This window comes from Sprattus sprattus (genome assembly GCF_963457725.1).
Source record: "Sprattus sprattus genome assembly, chromosome: 2".
NCBI lineage: Eukaryota > Metazoa > Chordata > Actinopteri > Clupeiformes > Clupeidae > Sprattus > Sprattus sprattus.
The window spans coordinates 60,260,848-60,287,974 of NC_137921.1; the positions used below are offsets into that span (position 1 = coordinate 60,260,848).

General features: G+C 40.1%; 1 protein-coding gene across 1 annotated transcript; it reads right to left on the minus strand.

Annotated features, from left to right (window-relative positions):
• On the minus strand, positions 1-26,750 carry cnih3 (cornichon family AMPA receptor auxiliary protein 3; the record flags this gene model as incomplete). The annotated part of the gene is made up of 6 exons (XM_080860540.1): positions 1-28; positions 2,246-2,389; positions 7,541-7,653; positions 9,083-9,130; positions 23,140-23,208; positions 26,670-26,750. The coding sequence occupies 6 exons, from the start codon at positions 26,748-26,750 to the stop codon at positions 1-3; spliced, it is 483 nt and encodes a 160-aa protein (XP_080716666.1).
• Positions 26,751-27,127: the final 377 nt, after the last annotated feature.

Below are 27,127 nucleotides of genomic sequence, written 5' to 3' on the forward strand. Positions count from 1 at the left end.
TTATGATGGGACCAACGAGTAGCTCATACTGTGAGAAAAAAAGAAGAGAAAATTAATATTACCCACAAGGAACGTTTCACAGTAAACGGTCAGTTTAAATCATACAATAAACAAATTCATTTGTGGAAAGTCAAACGTGTGCCTACAATTTTGTATATGACTATTACTGCAGGAAAAAGCTGATTTTGAATGAATCATATGCAACATAAGCGTAAAAGGTCAATTTTCTGCCCCCATCACTCCTGTGTTTTTATGAGACAATAAATTGTCTAATCCTGTAATACCATGTTCAAAGGCAAATACAGTTGGGAAAATAAGTATTTAACCCCCTTCCGTTTTCGCAAGTTTGCCCACTTGCAAAGAAATGCGTGATCTATGATTGAAATGGTAGGTATATTTTAACAGTGAGAGACAGAATATCAACAAAAAAATTCAGAAAACTGCATTTTAAAACAGTTATGAATTGATTTGCATTTGGTCGCGGCAAATAAGTATTTGATCCCCTAGCAAAACACGACTTAATACTTGGTGGAATAACCCTTGTTAGCAAGCACAGATGTCAGACTCTTCTTCTAGTTGGTCACCAGGTTTACACACATCTCAGGAAGGAATTTGGTCAACTCCTCTTTGCAGATCCTCCCAGATCCTTAAGGTTGCTTTTTCAATGGGAGGGAATGTGTCAGGATCCTGCTCTGTTTCCCTTTTGTGTTTCCTGATTCCTGATATGTGCTTTCTCCTGTTTGTTTATGTTGTCATGTGCTTGTTGTGTTTGTCTTGTCTGGCCATGTGTTTCTTGACTTTGTCCTGAGACTCTGCCCCCACCTGCCCTCTCCAACTTCCTGGTTTTTACCCTCACCTGTTCCCAATCTTCACCCTGTTTGTTTCCCTGATTGGATCCTCCTGTGTCTTGTTAATTCCCCTTGTTTAGTTCACCTGTGTCTTGTTTTCTAGTTCCCCCTTTGTTATTTAAGTTCAGTCTGTCCTGTGTTCCGTGTAGGTTTGTCAGTTATTGTTTGGTGAGAGATTCTGTCTTGTTTAGCTGAGTGCTTCCATGTATCCTTTCTCTACCGTGCTTTGATGTTTGTTTGCCCTGCCTGGTTTTGGACTCCTGAGTTTCTGTGTGTTTTGGACTTCTTAGCTTTTGCCTTGGATCTTCTGTGCTTTAACCTTTTTGAATAAATCCTGAGTTCTTCCCTGCATCTGGTCTGCGTTTGGGTCCCTTCCTGCAATTCCTGACACAAGGTATTCTTCAATTGGTCATACGTGTTACCTTGGATTGGTGGCATAATATCTTGCCCCCCTTCTAAACCTTCTTCCCATTGGTCCTGCTTGGGGAACCAGGCACTTCAGAGTCTATATTATCAAGTGCCATATCTCTGATATGCATCTAATTTAGCAGAAAAGTATCAATTTAACGTAAGCCTCTTAACTCTAAAATCCATTCTATTCATAATGTTTTCTGTGTTTCAAGAACTTCCTGGCTTTGAACACTATTTTTTACAAAATTGTTAGCGCAAAGTAGGGCTAAGGCTTATTTCATACCTGCAGCATTGCATGTACTTTGCGTCTGTGTTACCTTTTTTTTCATTGATTTCCGAGACACGCAACTTAAGTAGGCTGTATACATGCTCTTACCTGTTAACATAGGCGCCAAAATGAAATTCAACAGGCAATGCAGCCAGTTAGCATGAGGCCTAATACTCTTCCTTATTTCATTCTGCAGACCTATAGCCAGAGCTCAACTACAGAGAGAATAAGAAAACCTCCACCAAGGAACAGGCATTCAGAAAATAAGGACATGCAGAGTGGGGTGAAAACAGATTGTCAAAAGATTTCCAGCATCAGTGGGAATTAGGCTGCTGGACAAACAACAGAGGAGCGCAAAACAGGGGCAATTGGTGAAGGTTGCTGTAAGGGGGGGGTGAGGTTGGACTTTGACTGGAGATAGCGGTAACAGTGACGGTTAACAAAATAACAGTATGAAGAGAAACTCACTATTGCCATTGGATCATGAAATCAGCTGTACTCAGGTCCAGTACACACTAATGAAACAAATCAATCCATCCATCAATCAAAATTGTGGAGAAAAATTTGGAGAATGCTACCACATGACCACGTGGGGTGTTGGAATGTTTTCTGATCTTAAAATGATTATTTGCATACACATCTATTACGTTTTAAAAAAAATATATAATTTGTTTGGGACAAAATATTGGTCGGAAAAGAACAAAATAAGAGCACTCACCAGTACAGATAGTAGAAGAAGGAGAGCACAAAAAAGGACATCTTGCACCAGGCCTCTTTTCGGCAAAACCTCAGCGTGTCCCCATTCATGACCGAGGCAGGGTCATAGATAAGTTCTTTAGTATCAGTCGGGCTATGGAAGTACCTGCCAAAGAGGGAAAATATACTGGTTGAGTAGTTATTCTGCTTCGATCACTGGTATGTGTTTCCAAATCTGCCACACCCTGACATGGTGCAGCAGGAGGATCTCAACAAGAATCATGACACTTATGAATAAACTAACCAACATAGACAATGAGGGCCTCATTTACGACCGCAGCGCAATTAGCACCTTTGCCAAACCGCATATAGCGCACGGTATTTTGCATCCTATTTATCAAACCAAAGAACCTCGTCTGAATGTGTCAACGCCCTACCCGTGTCATCTGCGCCTAACCCCGCCCATTAGTGTTAAGCGTGCTGCTAAAATAGGGAAGAAAGATCCTGCATGCTCCTGCCACCATGGATGATGAGTTAAAATTTGAATTACAGCGTTTGGTTCACGAGGTTACAGCATACTAACCCGGGTAAATATATAAACCCTTAAATATTTCTCCGTTTTGCCCTTCTGTCCACACTAAAAGTTGTGATCACTTTGAATTCAAGACTGTCTTTTTTGGTGAGCTAATTTTGGCAAATTAAACTTTTCATCGAACATTGAGTTTCTTGCTTGCTATGGTTACCCCTCAGAGTGCCTGTGCAGCTTCATATTAACGAGTTTATTTTCACAAGTTCATATACACACATATTAACATGAGTTAATCACACACAGGTAACTGTAAACTGTTAAGAAGGTTCCCTAAGCTGGAGATAGCTAGAAAAGTTATAGATAGATAGCTGACACTCAAACTAATTCAATGTCTATACCACTTAATGAATATGTGTTAACAGGGACATTTAGCATAAAATCCACATATGAATTTCAAACCCAGCGTTATGTATATGAATATTTGGCGGGTTGAACACAAAAGACCACAGGATGTCAGTTCCCCTGCTACAGCTGATGGGGGACCTGGCACACTTGCACAGAATGGTGGACATCATGCAGCTGGTGAACAGCAGGGACAAATCAAGCAGACTAGGAAGGGAACATGCAGTGCACAGAAACAAAAGGTTAGATGGCCAGGGGCTTCTGAAGTCATGGAATGGAGTTGAATAATTTATGATTTAAAAATAATTATGGAAGGATTGAAGGGTACAGCAAAGAGTACATTTAATCGCATGGGTGAGGTAATCTATAATGATGGCCTAGAAAGATATGGAGTTTGTCAGAAAGCTAGGAGGAAAAGTAAGATCAAGCCAAGGCAAGTCAGGTTAAAAGAAAGGTTGAGTCGAGAGAGGAGGCAGCTGAAGAAAGAATGGAAGTGAGCAAATGGTGAACAGAGAGAAGGTTTTAGTGTACTGCAGACAGATGATGAACAGAGAGAAGGTATAAGTGTACTGCTGGCAAAGGTGAAGATGATGAACAGAGAGAAGGTATTAGTGTAGTGCAGGCAGAGGAGTAGATGATGAACAGAGAGAAGGTATTAGTGTACTGCAGACAGATGATGAACAGAGAGAAGGTATTAGTGTACTGCAGGCAGAGGAGTAGATGATGAACAGAGAGAAGGTATTAGTGTACTGCAGGCAGAGGAGTAGATGATGAACAGAGAGAAGGTATTAGTGTACTGCAGGCAGAGGTGAAGATGATGAACAGAGAGAAGGTATTAGTGTACTGCAGACAGATGATGAACAGAAAGAAGGTATTAGTGTACTGCAGGCAGAGGAGTAGATGATGAACAGAGAGAAGGTATTAGTGTACTGCAGACAGATGATGAACAGAAAGAAGGTATTAGTGTACTGCAGGCAGAGGAGTAGATGATGAACAGAGAGAAGGTATTAGTGTACTGCAGGCAGAGGAGTAGATGATGAACAGAGAGAAGGTATTAGTGTACTGCAGGCAGAGGAGTAGATGATGAACAGAGAGAAGGTATTAGTGTACTGCAGGCAGAGGAGTAGATGATGAACAGAGAGAAGGTATTAGTGTACTGCAGACAGATGATGAACAGAAAGAAGGTATTAGTGTTCTGCAGGCAGAGGAGTAGATGATGAACAGAGAGAAGGTATTAGTGTACTGCAGACAGATGATGAACAGAAAGAAGGTATTAGTGTACTGCAGGCAGAGGAGTAGATGATGAACAGAAAGAAGGTATTAGTGTACTGCAGGCAGAGGAGTAGATGATGAACAGAGAGAAGGTATTAGTGTACTGCAGGCAGAGGAGTAGATGATGAACAGAGAGAAGGTATTAGTGTACTGCAGGCAGAGGAGTAGATGATGAACAGAGAGAAGGTATTAGTGTACTGCAGGCAGAGGTGAAGATGATGAACAGAGAGAAGGTATTAGTGTACTGCAGACAGATGATGAACAGAAAGAAGGTATTAGTGTACTGCAGGCAGAGGAGTAGATGATGAACAGAGAGAAGGTATTAGTGTACTGCAGACAGATGATGAACAGAAAGAAGGTATTAGTGTACTGCAGGCAGAGGAGTAGATGATGAACAGAGAGAAGGTATTAGTGTACTGCAGGCAGAGGTGAAGATGATGAACAGAGAGAAGGTATTAGTGTACTGCAGGCAGAGGAGTAGATGATGAACAGAGAGAAGGTATTAGTGTACTGCAGGCAGAGGTGAAGATGATGAACAGAGAGAAGGTATTAGTGTACTGCAGGCAGAGGAGTAGATGATGAACAGAGAGAAGGTATTAGTGTACTGCAGGCAGAGGAGTAGATGATGAACAGAGAGAAGGTATTAGTGTACTGCAGACAGAGGTGAAGAATATAATGGCTACACTGAGGAGGTCAGAGCTCCTCTGATGATGGAGGAAGAAGAAAGAACAAGCTAAGGCTGCATTTAAACTGGTTTATATGGATGTTGAGGTAAGTCTTAGTTTGACTGTTGATCAGTTTAGGCTGGTGGTACAATTCCACGTTAAGTGACTTTGGACTGGTAAAAGAGCTTAGAGAACTCATTGTTAAGGCTCTCAATACCATTGATATGACCTTGCATGGTAAATTGTATTTAAAGAATGTGTATGATATAGCTTTTTAAGATGTGTAGAAATGTGAGAGAATCATGCATAAGCTAGCTTGGTAATGAGTACGTACATGTAGGCAGTACTGTTGCATTGTATGGAAAAGCTACCAAAGACCAGCTTGGTGGAGGAGTTCAAATGTTCTAAGCCCAGCCTGGAGATGACTCACATGTGGCAGGAAAAGGTTTGGAATGTCCCCAACCAATAGCACAAGAAAGTTACCATGTTTTCCTATGTATAACTACAAATTTGAAGAATAATGTCTATGGTGTGAGATATTTTTGGACAACCTAGTGGGTGGTAGCAACCAGTGAGTGTACTTCCATGAGCCAGTTCACCTCAGGGTGTAAGGCAGAAGGCACCCTGAAAAGGTTTTAAAAGAATGGATAATAAAAAATCTAGTGTGAGTGTGCCAGACTGGATAATAAACAATAAAGTGTAAGAGTGCCAGAATAGAAAATAAACAATATAGTGGTAGTGTGCCAGAATGGATAATAAACAATAAAGTGTAAGTGTGCCAGAATAGAAAATAAACAATATAGTGTGCCAGAATGGATAATAAACAATAAAGTGTAAGTGTGCCAGAATAGAAAATAAACAATATAGTGGTAGTGTGCCAGAATGGATAATAAACAATAAAGTGTAAGTGTGCGAGAATAGAAAATAAACAATATAGTGTGCCAGAATGGATAATAAACAATAAAGTGTAAGTGTGCGAGAATAGAAAATAAACAATATAGTGGTAGTGTGCCAGAATGGATAATAAACAATAAAGTGTAAATGTGCCAGAATAGAAAATAAACAATATAGTGGTAGTGTGCAAGAATGGATAATAAACAATACAGTGGTAGGGTGCCAGCAATAATGCACATTGTAGGTGGTAATGCAACGCAGTCCTAGATCATTGAACCAAAGATGTTTAATGCAGATGGCTCAGAAAGCCTTGTTCCTCATCACCATAACCATTAAGCACTTCTACACATATGAGGCTGCTGAGCACTAACCCTAGCCCCCTTATGAGCCCAGGTTCTTCACAAGGTTTCTTCCCAAGAGAAGAGAAGAGTTTTTCCTTGCCCCTGTCGCCTCTGTCTCATGGCGCTTTAGAGACTAGAGCCTGAACTCCCCTGGAGCCATGACAGTTGTATTGTTTGACTGCTATATTTAATTTAATTGAATTGATTAATTTAATTGAATTGACTTTTAATTGTGACGCTTATTTGCAGACTACTTTTTAGACTAGGCTAAACAGATACAAAACTAAACTGATTTTGTTGTTCTGCTTAAGGTTAACATATCACAGGCAATTATTGTTGATGTGCTATACACCTAGCTTAGCAACAAATTAACCTGGCATAGTATTTTGAAACTTTCTTTTATTGTGAGTTAAGGTGAAATTGACAAGATTAAACTAGTCATGTTTGGACCACTTTAAGTTCATGGTCACTGTATTATAAGCTACATAGAATCCCACTGCATTGCCCCTGCCCCTGCCCCTGCCCCATGTCAAACCCATGTTGGGGCTTCCTCAGTTCCAAAAGTGATGTGCCGCTATTGTTATGTTCCTATATATTTACCAGACAGCAAAAAGACCATACAAACATGTTGTTATATAGAGAGGTGGGAACATTTCTAAAATTATACAAGGTATAAAGTGCAACAAATCTTGTGTAAATATATAAAGGGTTGTAACACATTGTGGGGAATTACCTAAGACAATTCAAATGTGATAATTTGACTGGGAATGGAATCCATATCCACAGCACCTTAAAAACATGCAAGTTCATATCGTCTGTTTGACTACAGTATATCAATAAAAAAGAGCAGCAATTACTCACTTGCTTCACAATGCTAACAAGGCAGCTTTCAAAACACTGTAATAATGATTTAGCTGACCTTCTATCAGGTAAACAATAAAATAAGCGTGTTCATTGTCCTTCGAGGAGATCCAGAGTTTTTACTGGTGCGAATCAATGTAAACAATTTGATTTCCATTTAAGTTCCCTGGACCTGTAAAGGAGGAGTGTGGCTTCATACAGTCTGAGTCTAGTTGTGTAGCAGTAGCAGATCTAATAATTATCTGTATGATTATCACTAAGGCTTGGGGTTTTCAATTCTAATGCATTAAGGATATAGCACAACTCACAACTCAACAACTTTCAGATATGTTCATGGTCATCGTATGGTTTACCTCCATGTATTGTAGAACAAGAGAGGGATATTGAGTCCCACTGTCAGCCACTCCTGAGCACAAAGGAACATGATGCAAAAAAGGCTATGAATGGCAAACTCTGGGAGGACCAGCTGGAACAAAAAAGCAAACAGAAAAATTCATTAATTTAGATCCATAAGCAAAAGCAATAAGCTAAGATACAAATGTGACCTGTTTTAACAAACTATATTGCAAAAGAAAAATATACCAAAACAATCCACAAAAAAAGTAGTACACAAAACATTACATAACCAAATCATCAAAATCTAGTATTTTGTCATATTTTCTAACGCTTTGCGTTACGTCTAGTCTTATAATGAATTGGCTTTTTTCGAGAAAGCCCAACTGTTAATTGTTTGTGGACACTGTAAAAGGTAAACATTAGTTCAAAAATTAATTCAAGTCAGTTCTTTATCTCTCAACTTTAGTTAAGGACATTAAATCATCCAGAAATAAACCTGACAATCATTCTGGAAAACACTAAATAATAAAGAAATGATACACATCAAGCCGTACATTAAGTCCCTTGAAGCTTTTGTCCATTATGAGATGGAAGAAAGGGAAGAGAAGAGGATTTTTTTGGGGTAAGACCAATCATTTTGTCTGTAGGGCTGTTCCTCATCACCATATCCATTAAGTACATATATGCGTTTTGGCAGCCAAACTTTACCCACTCACTTTGTCTCTTTTTTCCCCTCCTAGTCTAGACTGTATTCGCTGTGGTATGCTGCTGTACCAACCGATCTACTTGTAGAAACCCTCAGCCTACACCTACCCACCCCCACCACGCTGTCATACACTTATTCTACCCCATACTCTGTGCTAGCATTTTCCTGCAATATAAATAATTGCCACCATCAAAATAGTTTTCTGTTCCATTACTCTACATACCCTTGTAATAGTAACCTTACAAGCACACTGTATACCCACTAAGCTGTTCTACAATACTTGAATGCTCTCTCCCCCTCTTACCCTCTACCAATTTAGTAAGTATCATACTATGTTATTTGTATGTATTATGCACATTTACCACAAGTATGCCGAGTACATTTGCTGCTAGCATGCTCCTCCTGATACGTGTATGATTTCACCCGCCTTATTACCTCTACCAAGGAGGTTATGTTTTCACCCCTGTATGTTTGTTTGTTTGTTTGTCTGTTTGTTTGTTTGTTTGTTTGTCAGCAGGATTACGCAGAAACGCATGGACCGATTTCCATCAAACTTTGTGGGGAGATTGGGTAATATAATGGCAATAATTGATTCGATTTTCAGATGTCAAGGTCAAAGGTCAAGGTCACAAGGCGGAGGTTTGCATTCTCTGAATGCTCCCATTCTTGTTCCTGATTGGTTGATTTTGCTTTTAGGTTGTTTCCTTACTAATATTAGACCCAACCTCCTTATAGCTGTTTTAAGTTAAATAAATATACAAATTTATTTTGAATGTACTTGTAACTCAAATGACACAGAGAACAAGCAAGAAAATGAACCAGGGAAAGATCTTTTAATTTCTATTGAACTCACCTTTCGCAGAAGACTACAGATTCTTTCTATATTCCGGAGCCTTTCACGCTGAGAATAAAAAGCAAATAGAGTAAATCACTTAAATACCCCATGATCAACCAATTTACATAAACAGAACAGTTAAATACTCCATGATCAAACATATTTACGTACACAGAACCGTTAAATACCCCATGGTCAAACATATTTACATAAACAGAACAGTGCTCTCATTGGAAAGGAGTACAATAACTGAATACAAGATACAGGAGTGAGAAATCTTATACTCAATGTTACTATACCAAATGTAACAAACTGCTCGGACTGTCACCGACCAGAGACCTGATCATTCCATGTTGAATCTACCCATCATTCTCCCTGGGTGTTCCCACAACAATTTTTGTACTCTGCTCTATCTAATAAAATCATATACATAATTGCACTAACATACACCATAATTGACATGGTTCCCTGCTTCATAGCATAACCTCATAATAGAAACCTTGTGAGTGCACTGTGTACCCTCTACTTTGTTGTACTTTGCATTCTGGCTGTTCACTCTTCCCTATCTTCACCAACTGATAGTCTAGTACAGTGATTCTCAACCGAGGGTACGCGTACGTGAAGGTAGTCCAGGGGGTATGTGAGATTTTTTAAAGATACATGTATATTTAAAATTAGCCTCCATTCAACATCCTTTAAAAATAGTTAGTATACGGCTCTTCAGAATGTTCAAAAAGTTCAGTTGATTTGTATGGGCCATATGTGGGTAAATGTCAGCGTTCGCAGTTTTGTAATTTCTTGATATTCACTGCTGCGAAAAGTTTATGACCGCTGTCATTGGCAACAGCATCTTTTATATAATTCCGCAAGTAGTCGTAGTAGTAACGGAAAGTCATTGAAACTTGAAGTCAGAAGGTGGGTTGCTACGCATTATGGTGAAGATTTTTTTTTTCTTAGCGGAAATCACAAAACGGCAACAAACTTATAAAAAAATAGGATTTCTGGAGGAATGTCTTCTATTGTTTTAGCAAGTAACTGTATAATAAGCACGATTTGTTCTCGCTAAAAACATGGGAGCTGAACACACACAACTGCTGCTGCACACAGAAGTGCGTTGGTTCTCTAGAGGGAGAATACTCAACCGGCTGTTGGAATTACAATCTGAAGTACACACCTTTCTGAGCGAGGACAGATCTCCCCACGCCTCACAGACTGGCTTGCTAATATGTGCTATATGGCAGATGTATTCAGCAAATTGACCGAACTGATGTCTGCAGGGAAAGGACACCAGCATTTTAAACCTGTATGACAAGGTGGGAGGCTTCCTGAAGAAAGCAGAGCTGAGGAGAAAAGCCTCTGCACAGGGATTTCACCTGCTTTCCTCAGGTGGATGATTTTCTCTCTGGTGAGGATGTGGACAGAGCTCCAGGCAAGTTGGTCATCGTGGGACATTTGATCAATTTGATTCAAAATTTTAATTTTCAATTTCCTACTGTCCTGATATGGAGGAGTAATCTACACAGCTGGATTGGGTGAGAAAACCATTTCTCTTGTCTGAAGCATATGGAAGCAAGCTACCTGTCACTAATCAGGAAACACTCCTGGAAGTGTCATTTGACTGTGGCCTCCAAATGAAGTTAGCCACATCAACACTCTGACCTGGGACAGAAACCCTGCACCCTGACCTGGGACAGAAAGCTTTGGAGCAGCTACTACCCTTTGCCTCCACATATTTACATAAGGCCTCCTTCTCTGCAATGACTGTCTGTGATCAAAACAAAGCAGAGAAACAGACTGTGACTGGAGAAGAGCTTGATCACAGCAGTTTCCTCCCTGCCACCAAGACTGACAAAGATTTGCAGGGAATCACAAGTTTCTTACTAAAATGTAATTGCAAACGCACTCAGTTCAATGCAACAATGTTCAATGTTCACTCTTAAGTGTTGACAGTTTAATAAATCAGACAATGATGGCATAGCGCTGTGTATTAGATATTTTTTTTCAATCAAAAATGCTTTGTGCTGGTCAGGGGGTACTTGGCTGAAAAAATATTTCACAGGGGGTACATCACTGAAAACAGATTGAGAACCACTGCTCTAGTATGTATCATTGAGTGTGTATGTGCTGCATGTATGCTAATATGTTTCCCCTTCCATTCTGCTCTCCCTTTTCTCTCCCTTTTCATTCTCACTACCGGGCCAGCCTCAGGCAGATGGGTCCCCCATTTTGAGCTCAAAGTTCCTTCCTGTAACTAGGGCCCTACTGACGCTTAAGTGTTGGTTTCTTCCTGTAACTAGGGCGTTTTCCCTTGCTACTGACTCTTAAGTGTTGGTACCCTCCTGTAACTAGGGCCTTTTCCATTGCTACTGACGCTTAAGTGTTGGGGTCTTGGAGGTTCGAGCCTCCAAACTGAATTGAATGCGGAAACACTATTTCTAATTTCTATATCCTTAATGTATAGCCTGATTTGAAGACTATGGGCAAGCTGTGTATGATTTTTCATTATTGTTTTTCACCTGTAGGAATTTACCAAAATATCTTAAATCTTGTTTAAATAACATCTATGGCTAATATCTTGCTTTATGTTTTAGATGTTTAGGAGGACAGACGTCCTGTAGGCGAAATTACTTTGTTTTGAGGCAGTACAATCTAGAAGACACTTTGTTCACTATGCATGCAACTTTACGGATGTTGCCAAGCTGACAACGTAAGGTCAATGAACTCTACTGTAACTTTAAAACACAACTTGATGAACTACAACTACCTGGGGATCAACGGAAAATCTGCTTCATATAGCAAAAACACTTCCTAGATACAGTGCCCTCCAGAATTGTTGGCACCCTTATTAACTATTACTGTGTATGAAATGAAGCAAATAAAGAAAGTTCCATACGAGCCTAATGTCCCACCTGCCTAAACTCTTCATAGGTTTTTCTACAAGAGGAGGAATCGCCTCACCATTAATATAAAACCTCTCTTACACCAGTTTTCCCTTCCTGATAGAAACACTCCACATTACATTATTACACTACATTTGCTAGAAGTCCTGTGAAATGATGAAATTGATGATGTAAAACACAACAGAGGCATGGTAGTTATGCATGATGCATCCAATGATGTACTCTAAACTACACAGCCTTATTTATGCAGTGAGCATAATGCCATCTCCATGGGCCTATTGACCATCTGGAAAATAATGCTTTCAATGTCTCAGGAAATTTCGCACACACAGCAGATATGAGTGCATTTCTTGATGACAGAACGTCACAGGACTACCTCACGAAGCCGACTGATGACAGAACGTCACAGGACTACCTTACGGAGCTGACTGATGACAGAATGTCACGGGACTACCACATGGAGCTGACTAAAGACCGAACGCCACGTTTGTTTAACACGTTTTTGTTTACTATATAATTCCATGTGTGTTTTCATAGTTTTGATGTTAATATCCAATGCAGAAAATAATAAAAATAAGGAAAAACATTGAATGAGAAGGTATTTTTGTTTCTGTGCTGGGTGTCAGACAGGCTTCACTCACACTGGCATTATTTCCTTGATTTCAACACTAATGTCACATTTTTCTTAAAGCATAGGCCTACAGTAGTACTTTTTAGACAATTGCATGGACTCAAAATAGTGAAGAATCAGTTATAGAAGTAGTTCAAAAGTAGCCTATATATTAAATATTTAACTTAACATCTACTTTCTTGAAAATACAAAATACATGCATGGACGTTTGCTAACTGTGTCCAATAATTGTTTCTTGTTCTTTGCCTTGGTGGCCAATAAAGTATTCATGGGACCACTCTCATGTATTATATGATGCATACATACACTTACAGCAGTTTGTTGACAGCAGGTCCAAATGTAAATTTTTAATACCTATTGTATTCATTGGATTGTAGCCCCACAAACACTTGAAATTATGTTCTCACTAAAATTATATTTCTTCAGAAAGTAATTGAATATTTCAAGATAAATGCACGTCAGCCTAGTTTGCTTTATTTACCCCTCGCAATCTGGCTTGGCATCCATTATTCCGGGAGGAAAACTGTAAAATGAAAAAGTATTGGGGGAACCTCTCAGTTGACATGGAATAACTCATAGGCATAGCAAAGAAAGGAAGGACAATGGGCTCTCACTGTGTGTTCATGTGTGTGTGAGTGAGAGCTTTAATGGATGGGTGCAAGCCAGGTGTCAGAAGCAAACATGGACTAAGAAGCTAGATTTTCTAGAATCACAGAGTACCATGGTTTGGCAACAACATTAATGGCCAGAGTTCAAACACAATTGAAGTACATTTTATGTTTTTGAACAGTGATTTCTTTCTTCATCCTTTGGAGATTGTCAATGACCCTCCACTAGAATAAAGGTTATGGCACAACAACATCAACTCATTCCAGGTTATGCTATTAAGCTATTTCATAAAACTTGCAACAATTCCCGAACATGCATATTTGAGTGTCCTTTTTAAAAACCTTAGGCCAAGTTAGTGCATTATTCATACCAGTAACCTCTGTTACTATGCTTTGCCTCTAAATAATGCACTGTGATGTGAGGATGCACCATAAAAGGGAATCCTACCAAAGAGCGCTTCAACAGTGCTCCAAAATCCTCTCACAGAATATCCTGATGTGCTGGCTTTTAAAATCATTGGATTTGTCACATAAAATATGGAACAATTAGCGGCGCCTGGAAACACTATGTAACATTTTAGCGTCTTCCAATTTGGAGTTGGGATACCAACATAAAAAAAAAAAATTTGAAAAACAATCACTCAACCAAAAGAAAGAGTAAAGTTATCCCTTCTAAGGCAAATAACACATAAAGTTTTCACATAAGCACCATCAGGCAGCATCAAGACAAGCCCCAGCTTAGAGGACAAACTTGTTGGAAGTTATTTGACACGTCTGCCACAGTTGGTTAAAGCAACCCTGTGGGTAATTCGGATGTAACCAGAGTATCTTCTGCTCCAGTGCTACACAAGTAATCTTTTATACATCCAAATTCAGCATACAAGATTAACAAACAATATGAGAGACTGGCAACTTAACTGTGTAGAATTACCCAAGTTAGATATTCAATCAATCACCAATAGTCACGGTTTCATGTTCACCACATTACTATAATCTCATGTGGCATATACTAGTTGAACAAGTGATGCTGACTGTATGAGTTGTGGGTGTGAATACAAAAAAAAACACTATGTCATCGAATATTCTGTTCCTGCAACCTGTAGCAGTAACAATTTGAACAAAATGTAAACAATAATAGAAAATAATTCACATTCTCCTCCCCCTCCATGACCCTGTAGCCCTTCCAGGATGCACTAAGACTACTTCTGTCACCCCCATAACCTGGTGTACCCCTAGAATCCTTCACACCCATGGACCTCTCTGAACTCACTTTCCTGATCTCCTCATCTAAATCATCATTGCACCTAGTAGACCCCATCCCTACAAAACTACTTAAACTTGCATTGCCCTTATTAAGGCACTACATAATGTAATAATCAATTCACTAATTTCAGGAAACATTTCACAACAACTTAAAATAGCAGTGCTCAATCCATCTCTCAAAAAACCTAACCAGGATAACCTGGCTAAGTATAGGCCTATATCCAACCTCCCTTTCTTGTCAAAAAGGCTCTAAAAAGTAAAAGCAAAGCAACTCACCTCCTTTCTACATAGAAACAATATCCAAGATGGCCTCCAATCTGGCTTTAGAGCCCATCACAGCACTGAAACGGAATTAGTCAAAATTCTGAATGACCTACTTATCGCATATGTATTTCAAATTTAGCCCAAATGTATTTCACAAGACTGCTTTATTTAACCCTGATGTTGAATCGTTTAAGCCAACCGGTGTTGACCATGTAATATCCAGTGCTGCGGCTAGATGTGTGTCTGTTGGTGACTATTGCTCCAATGTTGTGAATGTGTCTGATTTGTTATTTCAGTTGAAGGCTCGTAAAGGTCTGGGGGTTGAACACATAAATGCCAGGAGCGTGCTCCAAAAAATTTACTTTTTAAAAATGCCCTGACACTGCCCTGACGTCACTGTCATATCGGAATCTTGGTTAAATCCTAATATCAAGGAATCAGATATTGCAATTCATGGTTATAATGTGTTTAGAACTGATAGAGCTAAACGTGGGGGTGGTGTTGCCATGTTTGTGAAAAACAACTTAAACTGCTTTGGAGCAGCATGCTCTGTACGCATCTCCACTTCCCTCCCGGGCCAATTTGAGCTGTTAGCCATAAATATTAATCTTGGTGACTATCCTTTCGTCATTGTGGGTGTTTACCGACCTCCAACTGCTGTCCCAGAAGCATTACAGAGTCTATCTGAAAATGTTTCTTCTTTGTAGCTGCGAAACTGTCATATTAGGCGATTTTAACCTAGATTGGTTCACACTTGTAGCCAATGTATTTCTAGACATGTGCTTAGAGTCAAATCTTACCCAATTGGTTACTGAACCCACCCGCCCAAATATGAAAATCCCAAGCAAATCATCTCTGTTAGATCTCATTCTTACTAATAGGCCACAGCAGTACCTGCACACCTGTGTGTTTCCCTCGGATTTGAGTGATCACTGTCCAGTGGGCTGCATCAGGGACGGACGGAGAAAGGGAGCTGCCCCTTTAATTGTTTATAAAGGTCCCTCAAGAATCTTGTCGATCAGGCATTTTTATTTGACTTGCTATCCAGCAATCCTACCTCTATAGAGCTTATTCCAGACGTAGGTGTTGCCTTGAGTCATTTCCTGTCAGTTTTTGATGCTGTCACTGACAAACATGCACCTTTTAAGAATTAGGATAGAAAAATCGTTTTAATCCCTGGTTTACTCATGACATAAGTGAGGCCACTACTATTAGAAATAAGGCCTGGGCATTAGCAAGAGCCACTGGCTCTGCTGAAGCTTGGCAATCTTTTAGACACCTTTCGAAACAAATGCACACATCTGGTAAAAATGGCCAAATCCAACTAATTTGTCAATCATTTGTCTGCTTGTGGTAGTAATCCAACAAAATTCTGTTAACAGTTAAGTCTCTTAAAGGGGTTCCCCCACCTACACTACCCAAACAGATCATGCTGGAAGACAAAGCATTTAATGATCCTAAGGAAGTTTGTAATGCTTTCAATAATAATTTTATCCAATGCGGCACCTTGTCTGTCCTTTCTAATTTCCCTGATGCACCGGACAGAGTGCTAGATAACATCACTGATGAGGCCAGGCCACTGGGAACTGACCCAACCACTTCCTTTTCTTTTAGACCAATACAACAGTATGAAGTCCTCTCTGCTCTTCGTAATTCTAAATGTATGAAGAGCTCAGTGGGTGCAGACCAGTTAGACCCACGTCTCTGGAAGCTTGCTGCCCCCATTATAGCCAGACCCTTGACCCACATTTTTAATCTGTCACTTTTTTCTGGCTACATTCCTAGCATCTGGAAATCTGCATTAGTGGTGTCCCTTCATAAAGGTGGAGACCCAAATGATGTGAACAATTATAGGCCGATCGCCAAGCTCCATTCCTAGCCGAAATGTTCGAATCCTTTGTAAATCAGCAGATTAGCTCTTTTTATCTTCAAACTCAATTTTATGCCCCTTTCAATCAGGTTTCAGAGCTGGCCAAAGTTAGCCTGACGATGTCATACTCATAATTCTAGTCAGAAAATGAGTCTGATCCTGCCACATTAGGATGTGATTATGGGGCGTGTTTCAAACTAAATGCCTCTTCGCTCAATTGGATATACCTAGAACCAGTCAGAGCAACGTAGTATGACCATCGGGGCCAGCTGATACATTCAACTTTTTCCGGATCCCGTAGGAAGGACGGCAAAAACATCTTTTCGATCGACAAATACCTTGATAGCGTGTCTCTGTTCCTCTGTCAAAATGAATGCGCTGTCAATGTCTTCTAAAACAGACTTGAATCCCCAAATTTTAGCTCTCCAGCGGCAGCCATGTTTGTTGAATACAAACTCAACCCAAGCGTTGGTGACGTAGTTGATAACGTAACGGTTGATCATCTGTCCATCATCGTATAAAGCCCGCCCTGACAATTTGATTGGTCCGGCAGAATCCTGTCTTCTGATAATTTCTCCCCAACGGAGCAGTGCCAGACCGAACTTCTAGACCTCAAATGTTGTGGGCGGGGCTAAGTTTGGTCTGGTATCCAGGCTAGGCCAAAGAACCATTACTGCAACAACTCTTGTGGTAAATGACATAGCCTCTGCATTAGACAAGAAACAATGTTGTGCCGCTTTATTTACTGACCTGTCGAAAGCTTTTGATACAGTAAACCATGAGATTTTGACAAACTGGACTCCCTGGGATTTGTTAATGTCTCCCTCAAAAACTACTTCACGGGTAGAACACAATGTATAGATGTTACAGGCCTTACATCTGAGGCCCTAGTAATTAATTCTGGTGTCCCTCAGGGCTCTATTTTAGGCCCGGTATTGTTCTCACTTTACATTAATAATATCTGTGACCATCTAAAACATTGCAAAGTCAATTTTTATGATACAAATTTGTATGCCTCAGCGCCCTCTATACAGTATATCAAGCAGGTTTAAACCTTCAACATGTTTTTGATTGTGTACAGGAATCCCTAAAGTCCCTCAAATTGATGCTTTGACTAAATTCATGACTAAATTCATGATTTTCTCCAACGCTAGAAATAATGTCCCCCCCACCCATAGGATATGCACCCGTTCTGGGACTAATATTGAGCAAGTTCCTTGCTATAAATACCTAGGTATCTGGCTAGATGATAGGCAGTCATTTAAAGCACATGTTCTTGACCTAGGTAAGAAGGTTAATATTAAACTGGGCGCTCTTTATAGAATAAGATCTTGTTTTAGTTTTGAAAACCGAATAGAAATAGTGCAATCAACAATTTAGTCAGTTCTTGACTATGGTGACATTGTTAACATGTATGCTGCACCCTCAACCTTAAAACTCCTGGGCTATGTTTACCATAGTGCTATTCGCTTTGTTACAGGAGACGCTTTCAGGACCCACCACTGTAACTTATACAAGAATGTTGATTGGTCCCCTTTAGCAGACAGGCGGGACAAACACTGTCTTTTATTTGTTTATAAAGCCTTAGTGGGAAAACTTTTATCTCATGTCACTTTTAAAATTAAAATCTGTCATAACACACGGTCACAAAACCTCATCTCCCTTGAAATCCCCCATACAAAAACTAATATAGGTAAAATAGCTTTTTTTTTCTTTGCTTCCCATAAATGGAACACTGTTCAAGTGGATTTGAAACTAACAAAGTATTTGTCTGTCAGCCAATTTAAGAGCCTTTTAGATGCTAAGGATGTGCCTCAATGCTGTTGTTTTAAATGATTCTCTGATTTATTTATTTTTACTTTATGCTATTTCCCAGCAGGATTAATGCTGACTCTGAAAAAAATATCTGTCCTGGTCCTTCTGGATCTGAGCGCAGCTATGACACTGTAGATCATGATATCCTTATTAAATGACTTGAACATTTGGTTGGCCTCGCTGGTCCAGTCCTAAACTGGTTAAGGACCTATCTAACTGGCCGGGAATACTTTGGATACTTGGAGACCACGGCTCAAAAAACATTTGTGGAGTCCCTCAAGGATCCATTTAAGGGCCCTTACTTTCCAGTCAATACATGTTGCCCCTTGGGTAGTGTCATTAGGAGGCACAACAATTATATAACAATTATCATAGTTATACAGATGACACCAAGCTTTATAAATCTGTAACACCCACCAATGACAGCTCTGTTGATTGCTTGGTAAATTGCATTGCTGATATAAATATATGGATGTCACAAAACTTTCTTCAGCTCAAACAAGATTAAACAGAGTTCCCTGTAAGCAAAATTACGTCCCCTCGACGTCCTGTTATGGTCTCTCTGAACGTTCTAAAAACGTACATGTGTATGGTTCCCTTGACAACTCAAGGACGTTTTGCACGACGTTCCAAGACCGTCCCGAGGACGTTGCGGTGACAACTGGGAAACGTTTTCTATAGGTCCTGGGGACGTTATGCAGGACGTTGCAAGCACCTCCCGAGGGCATTGTGGTTACGTCTGGGGAACGCGTTTCTATAGGTCCTGGGGACGTTCTGCAGGAAGTTGCAAGAACGTCCTGAGGGCATTGTGGTGACTTCTGGGAAACGTGTTTTAGACGCATAGACATATATATGTCTATGTTTTAGACGTCCTGGGGACGTTATTCAAGGACGCACCGCGGACGTAGCAGGCACGACCGTTTTTGCTGAGCTAAATGAAGAAAATAAAATAATAATAGTTTGCGGAGCCGTCATTTTGCTTACAGGGCACACACACACACACAAGTTCAAGTTCATTTATATTACACATTTCATATGATATGCATAGACACACACACAGACACACACGGTTACAAACTTGATTGCAGGCATGGGAATTGAACCGCAAACCTTCCTATTACTAAACCACATCGCTACCCACTGTACTTACACTGTCTGATTACTATTGTGTCACTTTAACAGGTTTATCACAGTGTGAGACAGCCAACAAACTTAGTCATTTTTTTCCGAGGGTTTGAGGAAAAGCATATTGTAGCGATCTCAGTCACTACGCATTAAGGGTTTTCCTTAATGATTCCTTTTTTAATTAACATCCATGGCACGTAACTGACGTGCGGGCAGGGAGGCAGAATAACTAGCCAAACTAAGAATGATGAAATAAAATAAATATGAATGCTTCTCTACTGATCTGTGCTATAAATGTAATGTCTGCATGATTCCAATACAATGCATACATAGGAAGGTCTATCAAGTGTCTAGCTTTAACATTGAGCTTTCCACAGGCCTTCAAAGATGCTGCAACAGAACGTAGAGCTCACCGGTCAAATTGTCTGATTGGAATTTCTTAAAAATCCCGTCTCGCAAACATAATCTGGATTTGACAACAATCCTAATATTTAGGCCTATAAAGCAAACGTGTACTGCCCTTATTATGTTTTAAAGGAACAGGCTAATCTGCCGTTAGAAAGTTATTTAACAACACGCATATGCTGCATTTTAAATAAAGGGCAAACCCTCGGTTTCAAACGAGGAGCGAACTGAGTGAGAAGGATCCAACATGGCCAAGCAGACTAGCCTTAAAAGCTTTTTTTCAGAGGCCAAGCACAACTGATGAGGGTAAACCGTCTGACGAGGATGAACCTGTAATACCTGCAGTGTTGGGTTTGAAAGGGTTTCATTTTATTAAAGCCTACTGTCTCTGCCCGTGCGTGAGCGCGCAGGAGCCGAGAGCGGTAGGCTTGCAGACAGAGATTTGGAAAAAATTATAGCTCGCACTCGCAGCATATTGAAAATTGGAGCTGTGAACTTAATTCAACATTTTGAATTATGAACAATTAACTGAGCTAGTTCATGTAGAAAGTGAACTTTCCCAACACTGAATACCTGAAGCCCTATAGATGTTCGAACAGCATCACCAGAGAAAAAGCCGAAATGTCGGGCGTTTATGTCGTTATGGAGTGACAAGTTCTGTTGGCTAAGGTGCGAGGTAATTGATAGTCCCAGTAAAATGTTCTGTTAGCACTGCGAAAAGGCGACGCAAAGGATTCACAAGAGGGTTGAATAATTTAAGAATCTCTGCTCTCATTGAACAGAGCAATGACCATGTTGCGGCGCTCATTTAAACGCCACAGCAGGTTGCGATTAAAGGCCACTTATTGACGCGCATCAGACATTAATGTTTTTGTTTCCCATTGTAAACTTAGGAAAATAAACATGTTGCATTCAAAACTACCTGATTATGTTATTATTTAAGCTACGCAGGCCGTCAGTTTTCTTCAATAGGCTAATTTAGAAGCTGAAATAGGTTAGATATTTGGCCGGCTTATCATTACAATGTCTGGCAAATGAAAAACATTTTTCTCTTGCGGAACCTCTGGTTCAGAGAGGACCATCAGAGGACGTCAAGGGGGCGTTTTGGAAGGACCGAATGCGAATGTCCCGCAGAGGACTACAGGTAAAGGTTACGGGGACGTTTTTAAAAGACGTCCTGGGGATGTATGCTGAGAGACCAAACATTCCCTAAAGTCCGTTTTAAGGCTCATGCGAACGTCCCGCAGTTGACCAGAGGTAAAGGTAACGGGGACGTTTTTGAAGGACGTCCTGGGGACGTATGCTGAGAGACCAAATAAGAACGTTCCCTAAAGTCTGTTTTAAGGCTCATGCGAACGTCCCGCAGTTGACCAGAGGTAAAGGTAACGGGGACGTTTTTGAAGGACGTCCTGGGGACGTATGCTGAGAGACCAAATAAGAACGTTCCCTAAAAGTACGTTTTAAGGCTCATGCGAACGTCACGCAGAGGACCTGCAGGTAAAGGTTACGGGGACGTTTTTAAAGGAAGTCCTGGGGACGTGTGCTGACAGACCAAATTATAAGGTTCCCTAAAAGTCCGTTTTAAGGCTCATGCGAACGTCACGCATGAGGACCACAGGTAAAGGTAACGGGGACGTTTTTGAAGGACGTGTGCTGAAAGACCAAATTATAATGTTCCCTAAAAGTCCGATTTAAGACTCATGCGAACGTCACAGAAGGACCAAAGGTAGACTTGCTACGAACGTCAAAAACGTTCTGGTAACGTCCTCTAGCGAACGTTGTGGCGGGGACCAATTGTGGCGGGGACCAACAGCCCTCCTACTCATAAGGGTGGTAAGGATTTATATTTTATGCTATCGCGCAATTGTGCTTCACAAATGCCAGTGGTCACTCCACTACATGTATCTGACCGTTACTTTATTAGTTTCTCTGCGTCTCCTTGAACATCCTACTGTTCCTCCTCCTGCAGCTTTGTTACTGGATGATGCAGCAGAGACTCTTTGCTCTAGACTAAGATGGATAACGTCTGTCCTCTATCCATAAGACCTGTTCGTATGAGAACCCATCACCCTTGGCTCACTGATAGTATTCGTAAAAGTACTTAAGGAACGTAGAGCTGCAGAGAGTAAATGTCATAAGTCCAGAGATGCCAGTGATCTTGATAACTATCAGTCTCTGCTATCTGCCTTTTCTTCCACAGTCACAGCAGCTAAAAAGTCATTCTACAGGCAGTAGTAGTAACTATTTTCTATTTTCAAGAATCTCATTAACCCTCCACCTCTGCCAGTCACCTCCCACTCCGCTGGTGACTTTGCAACCTCTACTGAAAAAGTTGCCGCCATTATGAGATGGGTTGCATGCCACACGCACTGATCAAAATGCAGATTTTTGTATTGCCAGCCGTTTTTTTTTTTTGTAATAACAAAAAAATGCATACCGTGTGGTGATCACCATTATAGGTCAGAGCCTGTGGCGCAGTGCTTTTAGTCGCAGGGAGAGTGGTTAGGGTTAGGGTTAGGTGGCAACAGAGCTAACATGAAGGACAAGGCATATGCCATGGTGAATAGAGCATGTGACTTGAGCTGTAGTTCCTTTATGAAATGAAAGGGGAAATTTCCCAGTTAGCTAGCAGGTTCTGCTAGTACAAACACTGAACTGACTAGAGGGCTAGGTTTGAACTTTCCCTCCCTATAGCCTTGGTCTTGGAAGTGGGCTGACCTCATTTTCGTTGGGGTGACCTCGGCTATTTAAGTGATGATCAGCTGGCTCACAACTTATGCATTGGTTTCAAAGCTCTACATAATGTTTGATTTTAGGCTTTGTTGATAAGCTATACTGTAAAGGGGCTGTGGTCAAATGTCATCAACTGGCACATGCGCAACAATTAAACCGGCCATATTAATGAAGTAGGTCAAAGGTCTCTGTTGTTTGGTATGTTTTTTGACATATTCGTTAACCATTTCAATATATTCAATCCTAGGTGTTTTTTAAAACATTGCCTTCACCTTGTGAAAAAGAAAATCACTGACTTTGGAAACCCTATCAAATGCTCAAATTAAAAAAATATCAGAGCGTGACTGTCATCAAAGTGCCTCACGAGGATTAAGCATTTACCCATAAATAGGCACAGACTTGAACACACAAACAAACTGATCAGCATGTGAGGTTACTGTTTACCTCCATGTATTTCTTACCGCATGATTCGGATTGCCCTGGTCAATAGGGACTTTGAAATCTGACTGCAGCTCCTCAAAGGCTGTAATCTGGGGGGGGGGGGGGGGGGGGGGGGAGAGAGAGAGAGAACAGGTCAGCATGAGTGTTGACGATCAGGAGAACAGCATTAGCAGATCTGACAAGATAAAAATGATGGCCATTTAATATCAATTAAGTATGAATTCCTAAGGCATTTACAGCATTTGTTATTACATCAGCATGGAGATAAATCAACGTTTCAAAGAATAACTGATGCTACAGCACATTTAAAGCCATAGTTTTACAGATCATACATATCACATATCCCCACAGCATGTTGGCAATGCATTTACAGTGCCTTCAAAGCATCAAATAGATTTATCAGTGGCGGGTGATGGGTGATGACGATTTATACATCATGACATCGTGCTAGAAGTGTTTACACTCAAGTAGACTACAGTGGAAAAGCAATGCTTGCAGACTGTATTTTACGTATTGAATACTGAATCTATACTACTGTTTGCACTTCACTACATATTCTGTCACTTACAACTTACTGTTTGCACTAGCAGTAATACCATTTTAGAAATGAAATATATATCTGTAACTCTCACTATGTTTGTAGGTTAGTATAGGTTAATTAGGTTAGCATAGTCTATTATATGTGTATTATATGTTATATGTATATTTGTTAGTATAATATGTTGGTTGTTATATGTTTAGCATACTGTATTGTATATTTATAATGTATATTTAGTAAGGTTATTTAGATGACTATATGTTTATTACGTGTAAATTATGTTCATGTTCAATATTCCCCGCCAGCAAAGGGAGACAAACACAGGACTATGTTCTTTGACCTGTACAATGAAAGCTCGAGTTTCACAATGTTCTCCTGTCACAAAATGTACAGAAGTTTGGAGATGAATGAGCTTCCCACTAGCCATGTTTTGGCCTCTCTTGTAGTCAATAACATGGATTGAGCATTCCCAAGTCTGGCTGCCCTCACAATTCCTGTGAGTAGTGTACAGGCACAATGTTTCTTCAGTCACCTTAAATTATTAAAAACGTTTTGGGCAAGGACCATAGGCAAGGAGCACTACTTATGATAAAAATAAAAAGCTGCAAACATTTGGATAAGGTGGTCAACAAGTTTGTGGGAATGAAATGCTAACGTGTAGATGTCTCAGTTATAGGCCTATAGCACGGTCACTTTGAATGTGAGATCAAATACAGGCTGTTAGCGTGAGTCCATCAATCAGTTGTCTGTCCCCTTTAATGCAATGGATAGTCATTTTAATGCAGTTTGTTGAAACCATGTATTTCTACAATTAATATGTTGAAAACAAATGTGTTTTGTGTCTTTACCTATCCTATGCCCACCGCTCAGTTGCCATTTGCGTTTGGCAGGATAGGATTGTGCAAAGCTAAAGCGGTACCATAGGTGTTTATTATGTTTGTAGAAAATAAAGAAAACACACACACACTAGCAAGCAAACAAAAATGTTGATAACTGTTGAAATGTTGATAACTTACTAACTTTGAATTAGTGCACATTGATTTCTTTTAACTGGCTTTCACTTAACTAATCACAACCTAACTAGGACATCTGTGGTGTACTAACAGGTTTTTCTTAGCCTAGACTATCAGGGACATGAAGGTGTGTGCATAAATAGAACAACCACTGACTGATAATTCACACCCATCGACAGGAAAGGCAAGTTCTGCCCCTGACTGCAACATCCATATCATGAATCCCACATTACCACAACACACACACACACACACACACACACACACACACACACACACACACACACACACACACACACACACACACACACACACACACACACACACACACACACACTACCGGTATACCATGCCAACCAACCCCTACTTACCAATATATATATTATAAATATATATAGCCACCTGCAAATGGCCACTGGATGTTAACTCTTTAACTCAACAGCATATGGTCAACAAGTGTGCTGACATTTCACACAAGGAGAGAACAGCACACCTCAGCCACTGCTGAGCAACATTGTGTATTACTTATTAATTTACACTTCACATTAAAAGGGAAAACATTTTCATTAAATGAAATGAACAAAAACAAAAAAGCAAGAAAAAAAACACCCGGGTCTTATCTGCATAAGGTCAAATTTGTGGAAGTATGCTTTGGTGCTACTGGTTTGGTTTGATGTCATTACGTCAAGATATGCATATCGTACAGTTAACGTTAGAGTAGCCAACAGTTGGCACTCTCAGAAACCTATTTTCGGATCACAGGCACAAAATCCCCCACAAAAGAAACGCCCAGTCGATTTAGGTTGTGATAACCCAAAAATGCACAACTGAGTTGAAGGACCCACGAAGGTAAGCCACGCATTTAATAAATGTTATAATGCTAGCCTTGGCTTTCATGATTATTACACAAAAAGTTAGATGTTTTTTGGGTCTGTCGGCATTTATTCAGTAAGAGTACATAGTTTATTTAAAATTATGTTCTAATGACATGCACAGTGTGTGTGCGTGAGTGTGTGTGTGTTAGAGAGAGAGGCATGGCTTGTACATAGGCTATAGTTTGGATGCACAGTGCAGTGTGTGTGTGTGTGTGTGTCTGTGTAAGAGACACTTTACAGCATGTTTTGAACTTGGAAATGGGATGGTGTGTTGTTTGTTGACAGCAAATTCATCACCAGCACACATTTCAGCTAAATCCTGATTTGAGGCTTTGGTGAGGGTGAACATAATATGTGGATTTAGAACAGCAAAAATGATGCTGCTTTCAGCCTTGGGCACCAACTTTAAAGATTTTTCACACAAAATCTATTTACAGTTCTACGATTTTGTAAAATTACTTTTTTGACCTGTGTCAAAGGTGATTTGGCATGGAATGACCCTCTAGTCAATTGCTATATAGGAGCATGTACTATACAAGAGTTGGCACTAACTACAAATATGTTTGTCTGAAGGATCTGTTTATCTTATTCTCATGTAATGAAGGTTAGTTAAACAGAATGTCAACGCAGCTTACTTTCATAGTAACATTGCTTGATTGTGTGATAAAGCAATATTCAGCATTTTGAGATGATGCAAAATAAAGCAATAACTCCTCAGTTAACAGGCTAGCGCAATCCTACTTAGGTTGTTAACGAGATTCAACAGAGATTGAAACACTTAGTGAAGGCGCAATTACGAAGTTTATGTTATAGACTATTCTGATGCACAAAGATGTTAGTTTAACAACCACAGTAAAAAGTGATATTCTTAAAGGCTATGCTTTTAATACATTTAAGCTTTTAAATAAACTCATGCAGCATATATTTTTAAAGGACTGGAAACATTTTAACCGATAAGGTTAATTGGTTGAAATCGACGTGAGTCTCAGTACCTCTCACATGAATCTTACATACCGGGCACAATTAGCCACCTTATTTTTGCTCATATAACGACATCAACAACTGCTTTGTTTTTCTTTCATTTCGGCCACTGAACAAAGTTAACAGTAGATTTAAACACTTACGTGCCAAATGGCGAAGAAGATCAAGGAAGCGCAGAGAACCAAGGCGAGCATATAGCAGAAGGCAGCGAAAGTGAATATCATTGTCAAAGCAACTGAGGGATTCCCCCAAAATTCGAGAGGCTCTGAATTTAAGCGTTGAAGGAAAACGTAACGTATAAACAAAACCAAGCCTCAGATCCTTTCTGACGACCACCAAATCATCATTCCTGAACAGTCTCCAGTGAAGATTTGTCTCGTTTTGACCTACGTGTAATCCTATTGGGTAGCATGGGCTATCTTATGACGACCGGTTCGATGATATGGAGACAATGCGATAGAAAAAAAAAATCACATTCACGTAGGAATGAAAATGTCCATGTAGGATTTCTCCCTCGGGGAGGAGGGTTTGTACGATATAAACTGCCAGTTGCGGTAGGGTAAATATAGCACATAAGGTGATAGCCTATGCACCCTGGTAT